This window comes from Myotis myotis, unplaced genomic scaffold (genome assembly GCF_014108235.1).
Source record: "Myotis myotis isolate mMyoMyo1 unplaced genomic scaffold, mMyoMyo1.p scaffold_m19_p_1, whole genome shotgun sequence".
Taxonomy (NCBI): Eukaryota; Metazoa; Chordata; class Mammalia; order Chiroptera; family Vespertilionidae; genus Myotis; species Myotis myotis.
The window spans coordinates 98,239,533-98,265,335 of record NW_023416313.1 but is presented as its reverse complement, the minus strand read 5'-3'; the positions used below and the strand labels follow the sequence as shown (position 1 = coordinate 98,265,335).

At 39.8% G+C, this 25,803-nt stretch overlaps 1 protein-coding gene across 5 annotated transcripts in view; it reads left to right on the top strand.

Moving 5' to 3' along the window:
- The window catches only part of SLC39A12 (solute carrier family 39 member 12), a 73,714-nt gene that overhangs the window by 20,370 nt on the left and 27,541 nt on the right, over positions 1 to 25,803 (top strand). For 2 of the 5 annotated variants that reach the window (XM_036345738.1, XM_036345719.1), the window contains exons 4-9: positions 5,637 to 5,809; positions 10,458 to 10,629; positions 15,862 to 16,034; positions 19,358 to 19,510; positions 21,319 to 21,429; positions 24,376 to 24,442. In XM_036345738.1, coding sequence (XP_036201631.1) covers positions 5,637 to 5,809; positions 10,458 to 10,629; positions 15,862 to 16,034; positions 19,358 to 19,510; positions 21,319 to 21,429; positions 24,376 to 24,442 — 849 coding nt within the window. The remainder of the gene's footprint in view (positions 1 to 5,636; positions 5,810 to 10,457; positions 10,630 to 15,861; positions 16,035 to 19,357; positions 19,511 to 21,318; positions 21,430 to 24,375; positions 24,443 to 25,803) is intronic. The other 3 variants (XM_036345755.1, XM_036345745.1, XM_036345729.1) reach the window with 2 other exon arrangements.

The following is a 25,803-nucleotide window of genomic DNA, read 5'->3' as shown; positions in this document are numbered from 1 at the left end:
TGGGGCGCCGCCACTCTCACACTCAGGGCAGGGCCGATGGGGAGGTTATGGCTCTACCCCATCACTCACAGAGCAGGGCCCGTGGAGGGGGCAGGTTGGGGCACCGCACCCTGTCACACACAGAGCCGCAGGGCGATCAGGGGGTTGGGGAGCTCCCCCGTATCAGGCACAGAGCAGGGCTGATCAGGAGGTTGGGGAGCCTTCCCCTGTCAGGAACAGAGCAGGGTGGATAGGGAGGTTGTGGCCCTGCCCCCTGTCACACACAGAGCTGCAGGGTGATCAGGGGGTTTGGGCGCTGCCCTCTGTCTCGCTGATCCCTGTGCCAGGAGACCTCACGGCTCCGCTGACCCTGGTGCTGGGAGGCATATTACCCTTTTAGTATATAGGGTAGAGGCCTGGTGCATGGGTGGGTGCTGGCTGGTTTTCCCTGAAGGGTGTCCTGGATCAGGGTGGGGGTCCCCACTGGGGTGCCTGGCCAGCCTGGGTGAGGGGGTGATGGCTGTTTGCAGTTGGTCACACACCCTTCAGGGTGGGGGACCCCACTGGGGTGCCTGGCCAGCCTGGGTGAGGGGATGATGGCTGTTTGCAGCTGGTCACACATCCTTCAGGGTGGGGGACCCCACTGGGGTGCCTGGCCAGCCTGGGTGAGGGGATGATGGCTGTTTGCAGTTGGTCACACACCCTTCAGGGTGGGGGACCCCACTGGGGTGCCTGGCCAGCCTGGGTGAGGGGATGATGGCTGTTTGCAGTTGGTCACACACCCTTCAGGGTGGGGGACCCCACTGGGGTGCCTGGCCAGCCTGGGTGAGGGGATGATGGCTGTTTGCAGTTGGTCACACACCCTTCAGGGTGGGGGTCCCCACTGGGATGCCTGGCCAGTCTGGGTGAGGGGCTGAGGGCTGTTTTCAGGCTGGGGGTGACTGAAGCTCCCAAACGCTCCTTTTTTTCTTTTTTTCTTTTTATTCTGGGCCAGCTTTAGCTTTGAGGCTTGGCTCCAGCTCTTAGGCCTCCGCTGCTGAAAGTAGGTTTCTGGCCTTTGCTTACAATGTTGCGATCCTGCTGGCTGAAGCCCAGCGGACTAAAGCAGGTTTCTGGTGTTTTGTTTAGCTTCTATATTTGTTACATAGCTGCTTAGAGTTGCAGCTCAGAGGCCTGCAGTGGCAGGCGGGGAACGTTGGAGTCCTCTGTCACTGAAGCAAGCAAGCCTCATGTTAGTTTCAAGCTGCCTGGCTGCCGGCTGCCATCTTGGCTGGCAGTTAATTTGCATATTGCCCTGATTAGCCAATGGTAAGGGTAGCGGTCATATGCCAATTACCATGTTTCTCTTTTATTAGATAGGATAGACTAGAGAGCCCAGTGCATGAAATCATTCATGGGTAGTGTCCCTACGCCTAGCCTGTGATTAGGGCCATCTTCCACCTGCTCACCAGTCCCCAGTCCTGCCCCACCCCGCTGCCATGCACCCTGGTTCCCCGTTGTTCCCTGTTTGCCATCCAGCGATCAGAGCCTGCGGGCTGGGGGAGGGACCAAGAAGTAGTCAAAACACCTCAGAGCGACTGGTCGATAGGTTGTTCTGGTTGTTATGCCATTATGGTCACTCGCCTTTTATTATATAGGATTGTTGCTCACATTGTTCCCTCTTTGCCCAGTGTAATCTTATTCAAGTTCACTCCTATGTCTTTTTAAAAATACCCTTCAAACATTTTATAACTTCTTTGTGTTTTAGTATAAAATATTTCAGTTTATCTGGCAAATTTCCTGCCTAAACCTAGAATCACTTCTTATTCCAAATATATTTTTATCTTCTTATAAACAAATTAAACTTTTGATTTTTTGCTTTTGGATTTTGAGGGATAGTTAAAAAAGTTTCCCACGTTCCCAGACAATAGAGAAACTCACCCATGTTTTCTTCTAGTACTTGTATGTTTTCATTTATGATTCTTAAACTCTCAAGCTGTGGGAGAAAAAGCTTATGATAGAAAAAAATTATAAAATAACTTAGGGAGAAATTACATTTTATAAGATGTTGCCTCTTTTTTTAAAAAAATACACTTTTTAAATTGATTTCCAAGAGGAAGGGAGCAGGAGAGAGAGAAACATCAGTGAAGAGAAAGAATCATTGATCAGCTGCCTCCTGTATGCCCTACACTAAGGATCAAGTCGGCAACCTGGGCATATGTCCTGACCAAGAATCAAACTGTGACCAGGTCTTGGTTCATAGGTCGACACTCAACCACTGAGCCATACTGACAGATGTTGCATCTTTTTATCCAAGAACATAGTATGTCTTTCCATTTATTCATTTCTACATGTGTTGTCGAGTGAGACTCCCTCCACGTTCTGCGTGGAGTAGGGTTCGGTATCTGAAAGAGGAGCCGCACAACAAATGAAAGAAAAAGACATGAGATAATTTTGCAATATTGGGGGAACAGGTGAGCAAGTCCCGAAGGACTTCCACCACTGCTCAGGCTTCTCCAATTTTTTATTGATCTGGAGTAGCCCTTAGGGTAAGGAGGTTTCAATGACACACAGATCAGCAAACAATTTCCAGGAATAGACAAAGTATCTGATTAGCTCATCAATAGATTTCCAGGAGTAGGCAGAGTATCTGATTAACAATAATCAACAAGGATCTACATAAGTATCTAAGGAATTAAGGGAATTAAGGTGAGGATGCTTCAACTATTATTACCTAAATTAACTGGGTGGTGCACAGTTCTGACCTTTGCTAGAACTTCAAAGGTTACTAGCTTTTGGGGGGTCTCTGTCTAAACTCAGCTAGTGAAGACAATGAATGGACTCCAGCAATGTGTGTTATTGTGGAGTGTTTTATTATTTTCCTCATGTTGGTTTTAGACATTTCCTTTTACATTTATACCTAGGTATTTAACTTTCTCTTTGGCTCCCTTTAATAGAGCCCTCTCTTTCATTATATCTTCTAACTTATTTTTGTTTGTAGATATAAAATTTATTGATTTTTGTAGATTAATTTTATAACCTGTTCCATGATTAAATATTTTATTTAATTTTTGCATTTTTTAGGGTTTTCAGATATGTAATTATAATATCTCCAAATAAATAAAATCTTGCCTATTCATGTTTAATTATTGTGTCTCTATTTGATTTCTCATCTAATGAGTTAATAATACCAATATAATGGTAAATAACACTAGAGATGCTCTGAATTCTTATCATTCTTCTGACTTTAAAAGAAAAGCCTGTAGAATTTTCTCATTGAGCTTAGAGAACAAAGGAGAGAAAAAATTAAGAGTCTTTTATATTAACCCATATATTTACATTTCCAATGCTATTCATTTCTTTCTATGGACTCAATTTGACATTTGGAATCATTTCTTTTCACCTAGTAGTGTTTATTAATTCATTTAGTGTTTATTGTATGGTAGATCTGCTATCAATGAATTTTCCCATTAATTGTTTACCTGGGGATGATTTTATTTCACATTCTGTTTTGAAGTATAGTTTTGCTGGATATAAAATTCTTGATTGAGATTATTTTTTCCCCAGCACTCTGCATATGAGTCTCCTGCATTCAGGACTCCATTGTTTGGGTGGGAAATCAGTTACTAATTGTAGTGATGCTCTCTTTTATGTGATGGGTCATTTTTTTGTTTCTTGCCATTTTTAAGATTTATCTTTGTCTCTGACCTTAAACAGTTTGACTATAGCGTGTGCGGGTCATTTTGTTATTATCCTACTTGATATCTGATGAACCTTTTGAACATGTAAATTAAGGTTTTTCATCAGATTTGGAAAGGTTTTAGTCATTATTTCCTCCAATATTTTTTCTACTTATTTTTCTTTCTCCTCTCTTATATCTATCTATCTATCTATCTATCAATCTATCTATCTACCTACTTACCTACCTATCTACCTATATCTACTTGTTGTTTTCCCACAGGTTTTTTTAAAAATATATTTTATTGATTTTTTTACAGAGAGGAAGGGAGAGGGATAGAGACCTAGAAACATCGATGAGAGAGAAACATTGATCAGCTGCCTCCTGCACACACCCTACTGGGGATGTGCCCGCAACCAAGGTACATGCCCTTGACCGGAATCGAACCTGGGACCTTTCAATCCACAGGCCGACGCTCTATCCACTGAGCCAAACAGGTTAGGGCTTCCACAGGTTTTTAAGACCTGTTCTTTTCTTGTTGTTAATCTTCACCTGAGGTTATTATATTTTTTCAGTTGATTTTTGGAGAGAGTAGAAGGGAGAAAGGGAAAGAGAAAGAGGGAGGGAGAGAAACATTGATGTGAGAGAGACACATCTATTGGTTGCCTCCTACATGTGCCTTGACTAGGGCCAAGGATCGAACCTGCAACCCAGGTATGTGTCCTTGACTGGAAATAGAACCCAAGACCCTTGGTGCATGGATCAATGCTCTAACCATTGATTTTTACAAGCCAGGGTAAGACTTATTCTTTTTCTAAAAAAAAATATCTTTTTTCCCCCTCTGTTCTTCAGATTGAATTATTTCTATTAATTTGTATTCATGTTCAATGATTCTTTCTTCTACCATCTCAAATATGCTGTGAGCTACTCCAGTAAATTTTCCATTTCGATTATTGTATTCTTCAACTCCAAAATTTCCATTTGATCTTTAACATAACTTTTATCTCCTTATTGAAATTTGCTTTGTTGATTTATTGTTGTTATAATTTTATTTAATTCTTTAGTTCTTTGAACATACTTATAAGAGATGCTCTGAGTCTTTGCTAAATTTAATATCTAGGAACACTCAGAGACATATTTATTGACTTTCTCCACTCCCCCCTCCCCCACCCCAGACTCTGTGTCACACTTTCCCATTTCTTTGCAAGTCTCATGACTTTTTGTTGAAAAGTGGTCATTTAAAATAAAATATTGTAGTAACATTAGTTTGCAGTTTTTTTCTACCACTGATGGCAACACTTAGGAAAATACCAGAGATATTTTATTCACAAGTAAAAAGATGGATAAATTCAAAGAATTTCACCATTATACATAATTATTCTCTGTATCAATTTGTATAAGCTGACAGCTGTACCGAGGGAAACTTAACTGTAATCTATGAACTAATAACCATATCACAGTAGTATTAGAAAAGAAGTTCTAGTTTGTCTCTACAACCTCAACATTTTTTCATTTCCTTTCTCTTTTTTGCATGAACACTTAAGAGAAAAATAATTTGATTGATTTAAGTACATTAAAGTTTTTAGTCAATTTAAAGTTGTGTAGTGTCTCAGGGGAATAAATTTCTAAGGATTAGGCCAGTTTCATCTTTTATTTACATTTTTGTAGGGAACATCTATAAAATGAATTAGTTGGCCCAATGGAAGGCACTCCATTGGTGGAATTGCTTATTTCATCTTCTCCAAGAGATATAATAGTATACTACTATATATATATATATGTTTGGTTCAGCCCCAAAGCTTAGCCAAGATCTTGTGAAGGAACCAATATCCATGTGAAGTATAAATGTTATTTATTATTGTTCAAAATAAAATTTTCTTTTCATTAGAACTAAATTTACTTAATAAAATAACAATGCTGTGGTCATGTGAAATTGCGATTATTCTGAAATTGACCTGTCTTTATTCTATGTGACACTGACTTTGTATAAAATTTCTAGAACTAGACCAACTCCTCAACACTCTCTGGACCAAAGTTACCTGTAACAGAAAAGATCAAGTCCATCAGCTTCAAAGGAAAAAAAACAACATAACAATTCATGATGGGAGTTACCCTAATCTATCGGTATCCATGAACCGAGAGTCAGTGGATGGTCCAATTTCCTGGGATCAGGTATTGTCATTATTCCTCTTATATCTTCATTTGCCACTGTCAAAGAAATCCCAGCTCTGAAAGTGGCATAAGAGTTGTAGAAACCTTAAAGAATAATATGTATTTTTTTAAAATGTAAGAATATTCTATCCAATATAATAAAAGAGAAACATGCAAATTAACCATCCCTCCACTACACTCAAGCCACATCCACCAGCCAATCGGCGTGATATGCAAATTAACCCAACAAAGATGTTATTGGGCAGTTGGGAGTGGGGCAGGAACTTCCTGGGATGGGCGCTGGGCAGCCGGGAGCCAGGTGGGAACTACACAGCTGGGAGCGGGGCACTGGGCAGCCAGGAGTGGGGTGGGAACTACTCAGCTGGGAGTGGGTGCTGGGCAGTCAGGAGAGGGGCAGGAACTTCCCAGACCAGGCGCCAGGCAGCCGGGAGCAGGGCGCCCCATAGCCACTTGCTCATTCACTTACTCGCTCATTCATTCACTCATTCACTTACTCATTTATTCACTTACTCACTCACTCACTCATTCACTCAGCAAACACTCCCAGGTCCCTGGCACTGGGCCAGGCACTGAAGGTGAAATAGGATAAGACAGAGCTATGTTCTCAAGATGTTAGTAATTCAGTAGGGCGAAGCAGGCACATGAACGAGGCAGTTGTACGCACAGACGCACTGTACTGGGTTTGGTGAGGGCTGTAACTAACGCCGACTTTGTTCTTTTGATAAAATGGGGCCTCAGGAACCAGGCCGCCCCAAACCTGTAGGCCTACACCTAGGCCCAGAGCGGCCAGGGTCCCGGAACATGACAGAGGGTGCAGGTCGGGCTGAGGGAATCTTCCCCACTCCCCACTTTGCCCCCCGCCCTGTGCACAAATTTCATGCACCGGGACCCTAGTTTACACAGGATGGTCATTTTTTCCCCCTTCTATAAGTGGCTCTCTGCAAACATAAACATGAGGCCACGATTTTTAAGAGAATAAGATATATTACTCTTTCTTCCCTTGGGTCTATGTTGAATGCATGAATAATTAGTTCAATGTACATATATTAAGCCTTTACTATGTGCCAATCACTATTGTGGGCATTAGTGATATGGAATTGAACAAAAACAGGCACAGCTCCTATGGAGCTTGCAGGCTTACAGGGTAGTGGGGGGATATAGACATTACATAAATACTTATAATACTAATGAATGAATACTTTAAACTTAGATTAGATTAATTTAGATTAGAATATAAAGAGATTACTTTGGGCTGTGAGCAACAGAGAAATATTTGTATAGTAGGTAGCATTGAAATGGTTTTTGAGAAAAGGTGATATGTGATCTTATAAACATATCCATATTTCTTAAAGCTGTATTCCAAAATACATTCACTAGTGTACTGTGATGCTTCTTAAAAATGGGTGCTATGGTCAGATGAGCTTGTGAAATACTGGAGATAACACATTGCACTGTTTTGGGAAGTCCTTTAGTAAATAAACTTCTTTATTCTTATTTAATATAGGATTTCTCAAATTTTGACCATGGAATCTTTCCCTGCCCTAATCATTTAAAATAGAAAAAAATTGATATTCTATGATGATGGCTTACATATATTGAGTACTTGATATGTATTAGACACTGCTATTTCACCCGCACTGCCTCATTTAATTATTATTATAACTATGAGAGGTTAGGTCACATTAATCCATCTTATAGGTGAGAAATGGAGGCATGGGGATAATAAGCAAGTAGTTAAGTTCACAGGAACTGAGGATTATTACATAGGTTGCCTGATAGCATATTCAGTGCCCTTAGCAACTATGCTATTGTTTAGAAAATGTTGATTTAAATAAATAAAAACTGCTTTTGTTATTTGTATCTCAGATATTCTTACTGAGCACAATCTGTATTTTAAAAGAGTACAATTCCTCACGTATTCTTAACACTGTTGAATGCTCTTCCCATAAGTGAAGAATGCATGATTGGGCAGCATCATGTATTTTTACTTCAATATACTTTTAAAAATGAATTTCTGTCACTTTTTTTACTTTTCTCTTAAAAGCTATCTATTTACATGGACTCTTTCAATGCTGATTATAGTCAACTGAAGGTGACAAGAGTTAATGCTTATATTAATCCTTGTTTGTGAAGTCTCTTTAAAAGCTTCCAGGGCTAAGGTTATGATTTCTTTTAAGTCCTCACCCGAGGATATTTTTCCATTGATTTTTAGAGAGAGTGGAAGAGAAGGAAAGACAGAGAGAAATATCAATGTGAGAGAAGCACATCAATTGGTTGCCTCCTGCATGTGCCCCGGGCTCAGGCTGGGAGGAGCCCGCAACCAAGGTACATGCCCTTTACCAAAATCGAACCCAGGACCCTTCAGTTCACAGGCCAATGCTCTATCCACAGAGCCAGACTAACTAAGGTTATTTTATAAAAATTACTTAAGACATGCCCTTTCTAAGTTCAATAATAATCATTTTTCTGTGCTAACTATGCAAAATAAACAAAACAACCTCTTCTACAATTCTCCTCTGCCACAACATGTCCCCTTCCTCGTGCCTCTGGATGAGACCCTAAGATAGGAGCCTAGATCTGAGGATCCTTCCTATTTTATTTTTTTAATAGAGATAGAAACATCAGTGATGAGAGAGAATCATTGATCTGCTGCCTCCTGCATGCCCCTTACTGGGAATCAAGCCCGCAACCCAGGCATGTGCCCTTGACCGGAATCGAACCTGGGACCCTTTAGTCTGTAGGCCAACGCTCTATCCACTAAGCCAAATGGGTTAGGGCAATCCTTCCTATTTTAGAACAGTGGTTCTTAGAGTGTTGTCCCTGGGTCAGTGACATCAGCATCACCTGGCAACTTGTTAGAAATGCCAGTTCTCAGGGCCCATCCCGGGATCTACTGAGTCGTAAACTCTGAGAATGGAACCCAGCACTGCCTTTAAAACCCCCTCCAAGGGACTCTCAAAACGAAAGTTCACGAACCATTGTTTTAGAATACGTTTGTAAAGTTACCATACATGTCTGATATCAACTCAAGTATATATATATTTTGAAGTTTTATATAAAGGAATAAAGAAAGTTTAAAGGTCATTGAGTAATCTAAATATTTATTCAAGTTTCTTTTTAATAAAAAATGTATTGTTTTAAAAATGTTATAGAATATAATGCATTGCCTTTTTTTTAAGAACATTCCTGTTAGTGATTTCAGAAGAAATGTAAAACAATGATCTAAATAGCATAGAAACAGCAAATAAAGATCAAGGGCACAGAAGCTTACAATAGAATATTCAATTTCTTGGCAATGAACTGGGGAAAGGTCCATGGCATTCTGTTCCTGTTTTCCTCTCCACTCTTTTACTTATCAGTTAGACATTCTCCAGTAAGAATATTTATTATGGGGGATTCATTACCAAAGTTTGTTGCTAGTTTCTCTTTTGGTTGTCAGTATTTTTAATGAAGTAATTATATTCCATTATAACGAATGATACAAAAGAGAATCGTCTCTGGTGATTTTTTTATTTTGACAAGAAGAAAAAAATCACATTTAGTTTTCTGATGTTGCTTCTTGTAGCAGATACCTTTTGGGGTTCTTGTCCCGTGCTTGCTGGGAAACATCTTCCTCTGCCACAGGAATGAGGCTGGCAGCCGTGGTTAAGCAGCATGATCCCACCTCCTGTCTCGTGGGCAAAACTTATTGAATTGGATGGGTGTCTGACCCGAGAGAGCCCCTCTGTGGCTCTGCTGAAGCCGTCAGATCTGTCAGGACTTGCAGAATCAGCTCAATCTTGGGGTTTGGGACTAAAAGTTCACTTCAGAGTTGGGGCTTCTATGGCCAGGTGTTTTCTATCAGAGAAAGGGCCAGACTGTGAAAAATAATAGATATATGCAGAGGGGAGCAGAAAGGAGAAGATAATTGGCTCTGAGGAGACAAGCCTTTTAAATTACTAATTAAAAAAAAAATCCTGACTGATTGAAACTAAAGATCACAAAGGCTTGTAATGGAGTCTTATTTCAATAGAAGGCACCCCTCTGCGCCAGTGGAACTCTGCACCACTCTCACCCACATATTAAGACTTTTTAGCCCTAGCCGGCTTGGCTCAGTGGATAAAGAGTTGGCCTATGGACTGAAGGGTCCCAGGTTTGATTCCGGCCGAGGGCACATGCCTGGTTTGCGGGCTCGGTCCCCAGTGGGGGACGTGCTGGAGCAGCCGATCGATGATTCTCTCTCATCATTGATGTTTCTCTCTCTCTCTCTCCCTCTCCCTTCCTCTCTGAAATCAATAAAGAAATAGATTTTTTTTAAAAATAAAAAAAATAAAACTTTTTAATGTAATTTTTGATACACAAAACCAACCCTTAACACTTCTGAGATAGACAAATGCCTGTGGCAATTTTTAGAGGCCTGTTTATTTATAATCCTCATCTCTTATAAATATGCCTATACAATATAGAAATTGCAAAGATTTAGGTAAATATCAGTAGGTAAAAACAATAGTGTCTGTGGAGAAGAGATGTCAATTGAGAAATGCTGTGTCAACTAGCTGGTATGTAAATGCTAAATGCTATGGCGTCATGTGTCCATTCTAGCTAGAATGCCAATTGATGGCGAATTTGTGTGCTGAGGTTAGTAACAATGTATGTTTTTCCCACACAGACTTGCTTCTCCGCTGGGCAACTCGTGGAGATATTTCTACAGAATAGCCTTTCACCTATTTCTAAGGAGGACTTTAAGCAAATGAGTCCAGGAATCATCCAACAATTGCTCAGCTGCTCTTGCCAGCTGCCCAAGGACCAGCAAGCAAACCTTCCGCCTACCACTCTGGAGAGTAAGATCGGGTTCTTCCCTCAGAAAGTGAATGCACCCAATATGTGTGATAATAACCGTGAACACAGGGTGCTTACACTATAATACAGGCACTGTCCCAAGCATTTTACATGTATCAACTCATGCCATCCTCACAACATCCCCATGAGCGAGATAATTACCCCCCATTTTACAGATGTGGAAACTGAGGCACATAGCAGTTAAGTGACTTGCCCAAAGACACACCTCTGGTAAGGGATTCAAACCCAGGGAACCTGGTCCCAGAGTTATTGTTTACTTTTATTTTTATTAAAAAAAAATATTGTTGAAATACCTATGTCCCCTCCCCCTTTCCCACCCATTGGCCTTTTCTAGCCTGCCCCCGTCCCTGCCCCAGGCCTTCACCACCCCAGAGTCATTGTTTTTAACCACTGTGCTATGCTAGCTTTCAATGAATATTTCCATCTTGTATACAGTTTATGTAAATTGATTTGGTCCCCTCTATCGGACTTAGTTATAGACCAACTGGGAAGTGCATAGCTGAGAGGTGGCATGGCATGAGCGAAGGAACACATGGAATGTTGGGATCAGAAATGCAGAGTTGAGTCATGGCTTCTATCCCCAGCCAACTCTGTGATCTTCAGCAATCTCCTTATTTCCCGGAGCCCATCTCTTTTTCTGCACAGTGGGAAAGCAGTGAGGTCCTACAGGGTTCCCATCCTTTCACACATCAGGGCACATGCAAAACAAAAAACAAAAAACGAAGGCACACTGGGGTACACCAAAGAGGCTGCTCTGGCATGATGGTGACCAGTGCAGGCAGGCACCAGCCTCCCAGACCTGGCTGGCACGCCCAGAAGTGCACTCGCCTGTATCCCATTGGATCAGGGCAGTAGGTGAGCCCTACAGTAAGGCTTAAAAAGGTACCGGTGAGGTTCAAATGAGATAATATGTACAAATTTGCATTTTGTAATTTAAAGCACTGTATATTTAGCCCTGACCAGTTTGGCTCAGTGGATAGAGCGTCGGCCTGCAGACTCAAGGGTCCCAGGTTCGATTCCGGTCAAGGGAATGTACCTTGGTTGCGGACACATCCTCGGTGGGGGGTGTGCAGGAGGCAGCTGAATTGATGTTTCTCTCTCATCAATGTTTCTAACTCTCTATCCCCTCTCCCTTTCTCTCTGTAAAAAATCAATAAAATATAAATTTAAAAAAAAATAAAGCACTGTATATTTGAAAGAAAAAAAAAGGTTGCCTAAGAACATCCATGATGGATAAAAAAATTTGAGCTAACATATGCAACCTTTAAAATATTACCATTGACCTAGGGGCCTTATATATGTTTTTTTCAGAGTAACCTTTCTTTTTCTTTGAGATAGTCTGCAGTGCCCATAAAAGCTGAAATGTTTGGTTACTCACAGTAGATTCTGAAGCATCAAGAGACTCATTTGAAGATTTTAGGTGAACAAAAACATGCCAGGCCTATGTAGTTAAAACTCCACATTTACTGAGAGGGAGACGGCTTTCTTAAAAGTGAGCAGCTAAATAATTCAGCACCTTGTGGTCAATGATGACTCAGAAATGATGAGGCAGACAAACTATGGCACCTAGAGCTTCCATGAGCATGTCTGTATTCCACCTCGTGTCACAGTGTTTGGTACACACAGGCCCCTGGGAATGGGCTTATGAACTGCAGATTCATGGAAAAGTTTTTATCTTTCTAATGACCTTCAATCTAGACCCTTCCACGGAATAGTCTTTCTAAGAAAAATTCAAACATTCAAACAAATCACACTCACTAGAGAGCATTAGTGTCCTCAATTTAAAAATGTTGCATTATGTAACAAAAGGGTAAGGTTTGTATTGGCCTTTTGAAATTACAGAAATATAAGAAGAAGAGGGGAGGACACAGGGAGATGTTATTATGAAAACAGTGTGGTGAAATTCAATCTCTAAGCATCACCTCCAATTCAGTTTCCAGGAAAAAGCATTATTACCATGTACAAATCAAGGTTCAGACCCATGCAAAGTAGCTGTTCAGGAATGGCTAAGAATTTATGCTCTTTTTAAAATATATTTTTATTGATTTTAGAGAGGAAGGGAGAAAGATAGATGGAAACATCAGTGATGAGAGAGAATCACCAATCAGCTGCCTCCTGCACGCCCCCTACTGGGGATTGAGCTACAACTTGGGTATGTGCTCTGACTGGGAATCAAACCGGTGACTTCTTGGTTCATAGGTCAATGCTTAACCACTGAGCAATCCTGGCCGGGCTATTCTATTCTTTTTTTAATTATATTTATTGGAGTGACATTGGTTAGTAGGATCATATAGGTTTCAAGTGTGCATTTCTATGACTCGTGATCTGTATGTTGCTTTGTGTGCCGACCACCCAAAGTCCAATCATCTTATTATGTTAAGTTCTATTGTAACAATGAGAAACATTGACAGACATAGCACCTGTCTGTAAGTCACCTGACTCCAATCATGACGCCAAGGGAACTGGGGTAAGTTAGTTAGCAGAGTCTGATGGCCACAAAAGTCAGAGATTTTATGGTTTTCAGACTGTCCTTGCCATATGGGAGCAGGTGCGAACTGGCTCGCAGAGGACATAAAAACATCTGTAAGCTCTAAAGTTAGGAAATGCTCATCCTCTTCCAATACCACCTGGTAGCCGCCCTCAGGACAAGGCAGGTGAGGGGGAGAAGGACTGCAGAACTTGAAACTTTGCCTTTTACCTCAGAAATGTTAGACCCCAATTTGTTTTTGTGAGTTCTTGTCACTTTATGATCTTTTGTAGCTACCCTAAAAACATGGCAACTTTGAATTTTATTAGGAATCCAGATTCTCATATTAAACTTCAAAAGTCTTTATGTATTACGTTCCCACATAGAATCTATTTGTGGAAGAATGGGGTATGAAACTTGGTTAAATGTATCTAGGGATCTTTTTTATAACATAGGTATTTTTAAATAAAACTTCTAGCTGTATGACCATTCCAAACCATTTTTATCATTTTTTAAACTTTAATTGTGGTAAAAAAAAAACCACACATGAATTTATCATCTTAATTATTCTTAAGTGTAGTATCTACAGTTCAGTGGTATTAAGTATTTTCACATTGTTGTGCAATAGATTTCTAAAATTTTTTTAAAAAAATATATTTTATTGATTTTTTACAGAGATTAAGGGAGTTAGAAACATCGATGAAAGAGAGAAACATCGATCAGCTGCCTCCTGCACAGTCCCTATTGGCTATGTGCCCGCAACCAAGGTACATGCCCTTGGCCGGAATCAAACCTGGGACCCTTCAGTCTGCAGGCCGACTCTCTATCCACTGAGCTAAGCCGGTTAGGGCTCTAAAATTTTTTTATCTTGCAAAACTGAACCTCTACATCCATTGAATAACAACCACTTTATAGTAGATTCCTAGCAGTGAAAGAATGGTGATGAGAGTGAGAAAATCAAAGTTTAAAAGTTTTTTGCCTTCTCTGAATATACCACCAACTCTATTTTAATACTACACTCCTATATAATTTAGAACTTATAATTCAATAAGTCATAATTATAATTAGAACTTATAATTCAGTAAAGGTCATCTTAAAAATCACAAGCCTATTACCATGTTATCAGCTAGAATCATTAATATGATCTAATGTAGAGGGTGAATGTTCCAGAACAGAACAAGAATAATGAGCATAGGCTATTTTATGTGATAGCTAGCTTTAAGGTGATAGTTTCTTAAAATCTACACTGGACTTTAAAGACTATGATAACTATATTGTTTGATTTAACTTATTATTTATTTGTATGTAGTCACTAAAGGAAATGACAGTTTCATTTGGTAATTACCTTCCTTTATTGTTTATAAACAAGCTTTCCATGACTTACTAATAATGTCTAAGTAAGTAGAAAGCAGAGTATCTGCAACCAAAGGGAAATGGTGGCTTGAGTAACACTTTTTCTCCAAATCATTTATATCTGAAAGCCGTTTTTCTCTCTATTAATCTTACTCTTTCTTCCCTCCTCTCTGGCTTCTCCCCTCATACACATTTGTTTTTGTTTGAATAATTTAAAAATTGTACTTTCTGAATATTTTTCAAAAAATCTAGAAGCTAGAAACATGGAATAAATTTAGAGGTTACAAAATATTATTGCAATAACCCAAAATGTAGGTTGTCCAAGTTTATTACCAACCGCTACACATTCATCGATCAGATTTTACCAACGCAATCACTCATGTTAGTCATTGAGAATAATAAACACTCTTGACATTACAAGTAGTTTTGAGAACCTCTGGAAGAAAGTACTCACTTTGTATACAAACACGGGTCTCCATGGGCCCAACAGCATGCTCCCATCGTAACACTGCTGCCTTGCCTTCGAAAGGCTTAAGTGTGATTAGATGGGTATCGTTGCCACTACCTGTCCATGGAGGTGGTGGTTTAAAGTGAGAGAAATTAATATCTTGGGAGTGGGAGGTGAGCTAGGTCCTTGCTTGCCATGGTGATTTTTTAAAAAATATGTTTTTAGTGATTTTAGAGAAAGAGCAAGTGAGAGGAAGAGAAACATCGATGAGAGAGGAACATCAATTGGCTGCCTCCTGGTGCATGCCCCCTACTGAGGATCGAGCCCCAAATCTGGGCACGTGCCCTGACCAGGAATCGAACCGTGACCTCCCGGTGCACGGATCGACACTCAACCACTGAGCCCACCAGCTCGGCCCACAGTGCTTTTTAAATAAGGGGTCATTGGGGTAACTTTAAAGCAGCAGGGTTGTTTGGTGAAAATCTTCTCATTCTTTTTTTTTTTAATATGTTTTTATTGATTTTTTAAAAATATATTTTATTGGTTTGTTGTTGTTGTTGTTGTTGTTGTTTTTGTTTGTTTTTTACAGAGAGGAAGGGAGAGGGATAGAGAGTTAGAAACATCGATGAGAGAGAAACATCGATCAGCTGCCTCCTGCACACACCCTACTGGGGATGTGCCCACAACCAAGGTACATGCCCTTGACCGGAATCGAACCTGGGACCCTTGAGTCTGCAGGCCGATGCTCTATCCACTGAGCCAAACCGGTTAGGGCAAATCTTCTCATTCTTAAAAATGAAAACATTTTACCCAGTATAACACATAAACAATTTCATAGCCCTATGGACTGTGCAGTAAGACAGATTCTTCTGTCACTTGCACCAGCTGAGGCACTCGCAAGAGGGTGTGAGCACTGACTGCTTTCGCCTTCTCCTTCCCGCTTAGAGTACGGCTACAGCACGGTGGCTGTGGCCCTGCTCACGCTGGGCTCCATGCTCGGGACAGCGCTGATCCTCTTCCACAGCTGCGGGGAGAACTACAGGCTCATCCTACAGCTCTTTGTGGGCCTGGCTGTGGGGACGCTCTCTGGGGATGCTCTGCTCCACCTTATCCCTCAGGTAAGCTTTTTTTTTTTTTTCCCTTCCATGTCAGATAGAGTAGGTCCAATTTCTCTTTAAGTTTAGCAATTGGAGGTACTTACGCAAAATTTCACAGCACCTTGGATGAGTAGACATAGTGGCCAGTGTTTTCCTTGGAAATGCATATTATGTCTGCAAAACATGTGTAGGAAAAAAGAGATGACCAATTATTATGTTCACCACGCTATGCTTATTTTTGAAATAAAAAAAAAAAAAAAAAGGTGACCAGATGTAGATTCCTACTAAGAAAAATTCAGTAAGCACTTACTAATTACCTGTAAATAAAGAGGAACAGGCTGTAAGCATCGCACTGGCTTTCCCCAGTGCCCCCAAAACTCATCGGTTTCATTCTCTGCCCTTCTCTGCTGCCTTTTGTGCTGGGAAGATTGCATGTCCTCAGGCCCCTCTCGGGCTGTTCCTGTTGTTGGGTTCAGCCAATGTGAGGCCCAACAGAAAGTGAGGGGAGGAGGAGTGAGGGGCGGGCGTGTATCTTCCTGCCCCCTCCTGGCTCTGGTACTTGCTCTAGAACAGCGATTTCCAACCCGTGTGCCATTGCCATTTAAATTGCAATTTTTAAAAGCTGCAATATTTAGTCAGGGATACCGGCCTCTTTTCCCTTAGATTGTCAAATAAAAAAATGACAGCAGCCAACACAACAGCCATTTGCTGTGAATGAATAAAAATTATACCTATTTCTTGTTATGCCCCAGAATTTTGGTCATTAGTGTACGCGCCATGAGGCGACAAAGGTTGAAAATCGCCGGTGTAGAAGCAGCAGTTACCCTGCAGTCCCACAGCTCCCATGGAGGCCTCCTCCCAGCTCCGCCTCCCACTGAGCTTCAGCAACATTACTTCCAACCTTTGCCTTTTCATCCCCGAGGGCAAATGGTTTCCTGGGGTGGCAAGTTTCTGGTTGTCTCATTATTCTGTATCCGCACCCTTGACTTTGCCTGTACCTCTGTAATAGTAGCATCATTAACCTCTCCTCATTTGGGCCATCATGCCCAATGGAGAATGTACAGATCTCCTGTAAGGAAAGTGGAGGCACCAGGAAGTTGGCTCTCTGTTGAAGTGTTGTAAGGCTCTTTGTCCGAAATGGACCTGAGATGCAAATGAGTTCAGGCAGAAGGGTCTTCAGATGAGGGTGCCCATTTCCTCTGAAATCTCTTGTGATGAACAAATGATCCATCCTCTCAGAAAGTCTGAGATGTTAAAATTTTCCACGCGCCTCTGGCACTTTCCTACGGGGTCACTCTTGTTGCTTAGAGGCTCAATAATATTAGACATTCTGAAAATTGCCAATTGAGCATTGGAGAAATGAAACAAACCATTATTAGTTTTAATTTCCCCTGTAATCTAATTTTCTGGAAATATTTCAGGGCTTCTTGGCTTGAGGCGGTGGCCGAGGCCTTTTTCTAGGTCACTGCGGTGGCTGCAGAGTTGTTTGCTCCCAGGATCCAGGGAAACGGCAAAAGGATCTGAAGGCCTCCTGGGTCTCCCCAGGTCGGGGTGACATCGCTCCCGGCAGCAGGGGTGGATTGGTGTGGGTGGGACTGTGGACTGGCTCTGCAGAAACAAGGCATGCGGGGAACTGAAAAGATTAGCTGGGTTTCATGAACTTTGGAAGGCAGTTTTATTCAAGGAGCCAGACGAGGACAAAAGTTATTGGGAAGAGGAAGATGCAGTACAAAGGTGGTGGAAAGCTAAAAAATCAGGTTCCTGAATGTGATCCATGACAAGTGTTCAAAGGGCTGCAGAGAAATGACCCTCCCCCCACAAAAAAATGCCATTTAGCTAAATTTATTCCACTTAAAGATATGCATTTTATTCCAGGGTTGTGTTTCTTTCCTGTTCTTTGATATTACAATATTCTCTATGTTATGAAATAACTAGAGGCCTGGGGAATGAAATTCGTGCACTGGGCAGGGTTGTCCCTCAGCCCAGCCTGTACCCTCTCCAACCTGGAACCCCTCGGGGGATGTCCGATTAAACCGGCAGTCGGACATCCCTCTCACAAAACTGGGACTGCTGGCTCCCAACCCCTTGCCTGTCTACCTGCCTGATTGCTCCTAACAGCTTCTGCCTGCCAGCCTGATCACCCCCTAACCGCTCCCCTGCCAGCCTGATTGATGCCTAACTGCTCCCTGCTGGCCCTATCACCCTCAATTCCCCTCCCTGCTGGCCTGGTCACCCCCAACTGCACTCCCCTGCTGGCCTGGTCTCCCTCAACTGCCCTCCCTTGCTGGCCTGATCGTCCTCCCCTCCCCTCCCCTGACAGCCATCTTATGCGAGGGTGTGATGGTCAATTCACATATTACCTCTTTATTATGTAGGATCATAATTACAAATATTAGGTGGGCATCCGTTAATGTCTTTACCAAAAGAAAAAGTTGACCAACATATGTTGGTTTTGTAACTCAGTGTATATGCTCATTCATGCACTTGTGTGTAAATATATGTTTGCACACATATCTATTGCATACATATATGTATAAATATATGCATATAAGATATGTGCATATATAATCTTGTTTTTCTCTTTTTTAATGGTCAGTAACACCCTAAATGTGGAAACCACTGAGTTAGTTCTTAAATTGCCATCTCCTGGGAAAGGAATATGATACATAATGATTACTAGCCCATAAGAGATTATGAGGTCAACCAATGTAGTGAGTCAACCAATAGATGAGTCAACTAGAGGAAAATTCCTAATGCTTTTCCTGTATCCTTTTCTGTCTCAGGTTCCTGACAGTATTGCCAGGCATATAGTATGCCTTGAACAGAAAATGTCTTTCAGGCAGATTTTTTACTTCTCTGAACAATTATTAAAAATATTCTTTAATTGCAGTGGGGCATGGGGAAAATAAAGGCCAGATGAAATGTATCTTTGTATTTGTTCTGGATATAAAATACAGTGACTTGCTACAAGGCATTGCTATGCAAATATTTTTGAACTCCTGGAAAACAATTCAGCGAAAGGACTAAGAATGTATGAAAATTTAGGCCACTTGCTGAAATAAGCTTAGGCTTTATTGTGTTCATAAGCAGAAATTACTCACAGCTCTCCCTTCTTTCCTCTTGTACACATTTTATTTGACGGAATTAAACCCTGCGGTGGAAGCATTTATACATCTAAAAGCAAACAGGGCTTCGAATTATTTCAGGACTTGTCATGGAGTGCCCCAGAATGAAAGTTGAATATATTCAATACTGGACCTACTAATTAATATTTAAATCATCAAAATTTATTTCTTTATGTCTCTCTCTCTCTCTTATCTTTTTTTAAATTTTTATTTTTTTAGGTTCTTGGTTTACATACGCAGGAAGCCTCAGAGTCTGGGCATTTCCATGAAAGCAAAGGTCACATTTGGAAACTGTTGGGACTAATTGGAGGCATCCATGGGTTTTTCTTGATAGAAAAATGTTTTATTCTTCTTGTATCACCAAATGTCAAGGTAGTTTAAATTTGATATATCCTTTGCTTTGGGGCTTCATAATATCCATCTTTTATTGTACTTGTTCAAAAGTAATTGACGTTTTCATGAAGATGTCTATGTAAGGGATGAGACTCTGATTTCCAGAATACACAGGTCATTCTGACTTCCCTGTAAATCCGGTTACTAATCTTTGAAACATCTGTAGCTGGCTCGTTGATGTACTTGTTCCAATCTGCAACCTGACCTTCATGGCTAGGTTAGAAACAGGGGACTATTTCACGTCTGAGAATGAAGGGGCCCAGAGGCTTAGCGATCAATCAATGTTTTGAATGACTTTTCTAATCAAAACCAAACAAGCAAACAAAAATTTTGAGAATTCTTCAAAATTACCCATTATTTTGTATCTTAAGGACATTTAAAAGTATTAAAAACAAGGAGCTCAGAAATGGTATTTGTAAGAAATCCTTTTTAAAAAAAAAAAAATTAGCTTGAATCATTGCTTTCATTTGGGCCTGTATTTGATTAATTTCTACATATATGATGAAACATAAAACAGAGTGTTGTTAATTTATGATTTTGGTTTTTTTGACCAATAAGAAAACAGTTGAACTGTTTGGTGGATGGTTAAAAGGTAAACACTTTTGGAAGACTCCAGGGGATTATAATGAAGCAAGTTTTCTTTACATAAAGTCCTGATGCTCTGCAGTCTTCTATGGATTTTTCTTAACCCTGACTGTGCTTAGGCCAAATTTTAGTAGACTTTTAAAATATCAGCACTTCTTTATTATCATTCCTAAGTTTATTCAAAAATTTTACTTTATGTATCAAAGAAAGATGGTTCTGTAGATGGGTAGAAGGTTGCTAGGTGGCTAGATGTGTGATAAAAATAGAGCGAGCACAATGTCATTGACAGGACCAGGAAGTAGATGTAAGTGTTCACATCACAGTTTTTTCCATTTTTCTGTATATTTGAAAATTTTTATAATAAATAGATTTTCAACAGAATCCTGAAAAACAATTCCTGTTCTATGAAGCAGGTTTGCTTTTTGGCCTCCGCCCCAAGCTAGGATGTGACTTAAAATGGACAATTCAAGCTTCAGTCACATCTCTTGCTAAAGAAGTTTGGGACATTAATTTCCATAAAAGCAGCTCTAATCTTAATAAGCATAAAAAACCCCCACAATAATAGATCACCACATATACACAATATATTAGCATCCCTGGACTCGGAAAACTAAATTGCTAAGCCAACAAATCAAACGATGTGCAATAATGAGAAATTTAACCAGGATGGAAATGAGTGAAATAAAATCTGAAAATGTAGCATTAATTCAGATTGTCATTGTATTTTTCAGGGAACTTAAAATAAGTTTTAAGAACATAATTTTAAGATTCATGATATTGTGTAAAATAAAAAGAACGCACATGTTTTAGAAGCTACAAGTGCTTCTAAAATCTGTAGATTTTTATTTAGTCGTTTTAGGGTATAATACAGTTTCACTTATCATCCTTTTGGTATCTCCATCAGAAAAAAAAATCAAAATTTAATTTTGTAGTAAATAAAAATGACATTATAAAAGCCATCACTGTTTGAGTCTTTTAAAATTGCATTCTTAAAGCATTCTGAATATGCATGAAGCAGTCCTGTTCTTCTCCAAGTGAGGCATTTTAGCAACTTTTTATCACAGTGAGATTTCCCATTCCTCTTTTTGTGTCACCCACCACTTTGGCCAAAAAGCAAAATGTTAAACAAAACCATGGAATTGACAAAGGCTGTACCTGCATTCTTTCGCCCTCAGAACTAATTTCAAACCATCCTTACCCAGCAGAGCGTGCCATTGGTTAACGGGCACGTGGGACATTCCCACCACCTTGCACTCAACTCTGAAGTAAGTGACCAGTCAGGCAGAGGCAAGTCTGCTTCAACTATCCCGTTGGTAGGTTACCGATCTGAATTATAATACTAGTTTGATTACCTTCTTTCCTCTATTTCTTGATTATTAGATAGAAAATCAGTAGGATAGATATAGAATCTACTCTTGACTTACCTATATTCTTGACCATGATAAATAATTTGGAAAACTTTGCCAAGCGCCTGAAAGCTGTTTTAAAGTGTAAAAAACATGTTCCATAGATTCAAATCTTTGCTATCTGTACCAATTTGAAACAAGTATGGATTAGATTGATATAATATATAGCAACTTAATGATTTGGTTTATAAGTTTTCATAAACCAGTTGACCTTGACTTAGTTTTGCACTCTGAGTCATCCCTAGCCATGGCTAGGTGGATGTAAATAAGTGTTAAATGAGGAATTAGTGCATCTAGGAGTGCATCTAGGTGTTCATTTCACAATGTGGATGTCTGCCCAATGAGATGTCTCATTAAGTGCCTTCTGTTGCATTGTATTTTTCATAACAAAATTGTCCATATGAATTCTCAAAACACAACATCCAATCAGCTTCAAAACAGTATTCCCATTGTAATTCTAAGAAACAGGCAAAATATGAAAGTAATATGTAAGAGACAGAAAACTTGCCTCCTATAACCGTGGCCCTGGGGAAGGGGTTTACAGTTCAAGGATAGATTCCTAACCGAGTAGAGACAAGTAAGCTATTCCTGAGGCAGTAACACAGCAAAACAGAAGTCAGGCAGTAGATTGCAGATCTAGAGCTAATTCAAAGATAGGAACAAAACAGTTCCTTTAAAATTGATTTTAAAAGCCCTGTTGTGTTTATTTCACATGTGGTTGGAAAGAAGATAACTTTAGGCTGAGATTAGTTTAAAAATCACTCTAAATGTAGACTCCATTTCTTATGTTTGATTGAAGGGTCCAGAACCCCAAGATGTGTATAGGAGGATCTCTGATGCTAACTTAAAGAGTTTGGCTGTATTTGAATATGCTGGTTCATTAATAATATATTCACCATTCCTGTTATTATTTAAGCTGCAAGATCAAAGCTAAACAAATAGAAATAATATGAACTTTAAGAACTATTTGGTTCAATTTCTCATTTTTCAGGCAGGAAGGGAATTTACAATCCTTTCCAATCAATGAGGAATTATGGATATTTGCTTCTAAATTCCTTTACAGAGTATGATATTATATAGCTTTTTGGAGAAAAATATCCTGAAATAAATATTTGAACTCCTGACTTTTAATGGAACCATAGTGACTTTTGATTATAATCAGGCCTTAATCCTATATAATAAAAGGGTAATATGCAAATTGACCCTAATGGCGGAAAGACCAGTCGCTATGATGTACACTGACCAGCAGGGGGCAGACGCTCAACGCAGGAGCTGCCCCCTGGTGGTCAGTGCACTTCCACAGGGGGAGTGCCGCTCAGATGGAAGCTGGCTCATGGCTGGCCAGTGCAGCAGCAGTGGTGGGAGCCTCTCCTGCCCCTAAGGATGTCTGACTAATGTCTGATGTCTCCTGGGCTGCCAGAGGGATGTCTGACTGCCAGCTTAGGCCCAATCCCCCAGGGAGCAGGCCTAAGCTGGCAGGTGGACATTCCCCAAGGGGTCCTGGACTGCGAGAGGGTGCAGGCCAGCTGAGGGACCCCTCAAGTGCACAAATTTTTGTGCACCGAGCCTCTAGTATAATATAAAAAAAAAAACAAATACATTTTTGGGGGGGATCATTCTAGATACACCAATTTCAGGCAAGAGGTCTGTCTACCTCCTTTAACCTATATCCTTCAGGTCTTCTTCTCAGCATTCTTTTCTAAGAAACTTCCTATCATTACATTTTTTGAATGCCTGCTATTATTTAACATGTGAACTTTAAGTTTACTTCTTGTTTTATGTTTTTTTAAAAAAGATGCTATGTCTCACATTAAATTTGTCTCAAAGTCTCCACAATTTTGGTTGATGGAATTATATAAATGTGCTTTCAAAATAACATATTTAAAAGCAGGTAAAAATTATTCTTTTCATATAATAAAATAAAAATCTGAGGTGGAGGGAGGAAAAGTGACTTTCCAAGGAACTGAACCATGAGTCAGTCTCAGAAATAAAATCACATAATCCTAACTCATAGACATCCATTTTGAAATCTCACCTCCCCAGCATATCAAAGGATGAGAAAACTTTACAAAATGATTATATTTGTCTTTTTTCATTCTGTTAATATACCTTCTTAATCACCAAGATTCTCTTACTGACTGGTAAAGCAAGAAAATCAGAATATTACGGCATGATGAAGGAAATGAAGTATGTGTTGGCATGGGTTACTTCTCCACCCACAATACACATTCTGCTTAAAGATCAAAAGATGAATTTTAGATCTACAATCAGGAGAAGAGCTAAATTAGGTCAAGAATTAAGAATCTTTTTTTTTTTTTTTTTTTTTTAACAACTTTAGGTTTCATAAAGGCTCCATCATTCAGGAGCCTGCGTTACAGACGGTCTTGGTAGCTTCTGGCGCTCCATGGAGGGCTCTGCTCTCCCTGAGGGCTACTTGCACCCAAAGGCAGATGATGCAAATGCCTTCAGATTCCCAGCCGTACCTTCTAGGTGTGTCTGTGAAATTTAGAAGTTCTAATATGCTCTAGAGCAGCGGTTCTCAACCTGTGGGTCGCAACCCCCTTGGCGGTCGAATGACCCTTTCACAGGGGTCGCCTAAGACCATCCTGCATATCAGATATTTACATGACGATTCATAACAGTAGCAACATTATAGTTATGAAGTAGCAACGAAAATAATTTTATGGTTGGGTCACAACGTGAGGAACTGTATTTAAAGGGCCAGAAGGTTGAGAACTCTAGAGTATTCAACTATCCTTTAAAAATCAACATAACTCTTCAGATGCTTCATTTTTTCAACAAAAAAGATGACCATTGCTTATCTTTTATCACTTATTTTTTCATTTAAAATAGAAAGGCCCAGAGGAATCCCAGGCGGCTGAAATTCCTATAGGTGGTATGACAGCCTCCAACAGAAAATGTGAGTACTCACAGAGAAGAAAAGAGGAAGACCTATGGACACAGACAAGAGTGTGGTGATTGTGGGGGAGGAGGGGTGGGTGGAGCTGGGAGAGGGTATGGGGGAGATAAATGGTAATGGGGAAAAATAAATAAAAAGGGGAAAAAAAACAATACTACCCCACAATACACAAACTACTGATATATGCAAAAAAGAAAATGTCAGTACTAATTCATAAAAGCTAAACATTAAATGTAGAAAATGTCATAGATAAAGGTTATGTCTGCTTTGAAATAAATGTCAAAAATTTGTTATGTATTTCATTATTAAAATTTTTGCAATAGAATTTTTAATAGGTTTATTCCCATTGGTCTGTGAAACATACCAAACATTAATATCAACTTTACTCCATTCTTTAAAAAATGCTGTTTCCCCCAATTGCTTAAAACTGATCTTCTAAAAACTTCAATTAGTGTAAGTACATATGTGGTTATCAGAGTTCCTTTAAAATCATAGTTACATGATGACTAAGCCTTGCACTTCCTGTGAAGTATGAAGGCATCATTGCTTTTTTTGTCTTCTATCACTGTCTACTGAAAATTGATCATAAATGCCTATCTCATTTGTGATATTACCATTTAAGCTGGTGGAGTTCAAATCAGTGATACCTTAATATTCACATCTTATTCTACAACTTATTTGTTGATGTAATTTTCAACCAATCCTTTTCTGAACATAATTTACCAATTTTGGATAGAAGTTTATTTCCTTTTGCTTATGTTTGTGAATAATTCTTAGAATGTTTTGGTCTGTTTTAGTTTTTATCAGTTGCTCCTGAATCTTTGTCCCAGTTTTCTCAGTTATGTTACCTTTTTGTGACACACTGTTCTTAGTGTTTTAATGTTAAACATGATCAATGCTAAGTTATGATTAGTTATTCCCATTCTACTATAATAAGTTAGTTTCCCAATAATAAAAATAGTTGCCATTTATTGAACAATTATTATATGCCAAGCACAGTGCTAAAAACTAGGCACGGGTTATCTCATTTTACCCTCCTACAGTTTAATAAAATAAGAATAATTATTATCCAAATTATACAAGTGAAGCAACCAATTGTTAGAGAGGCTAAGTCAGTGCCCAAGATTACATAGCTAGTAAGCTCCAGCATTGAGGCACTGAGGAAATGCTAATGTACCAACAACTTCTCTGTGATCATTTATCAATGCATGTGCCTATGTGTCTTCTTACATTTTCATTCATTTAAGAACGTGCCATGCTTCAGACACTGATGCATGAGATAATTAAAATGAGAATGGTATTTATTTATAGTTTGCGGTGTGGTTGGGATGGATCACCATTCTAAACGTGTCAGATATATT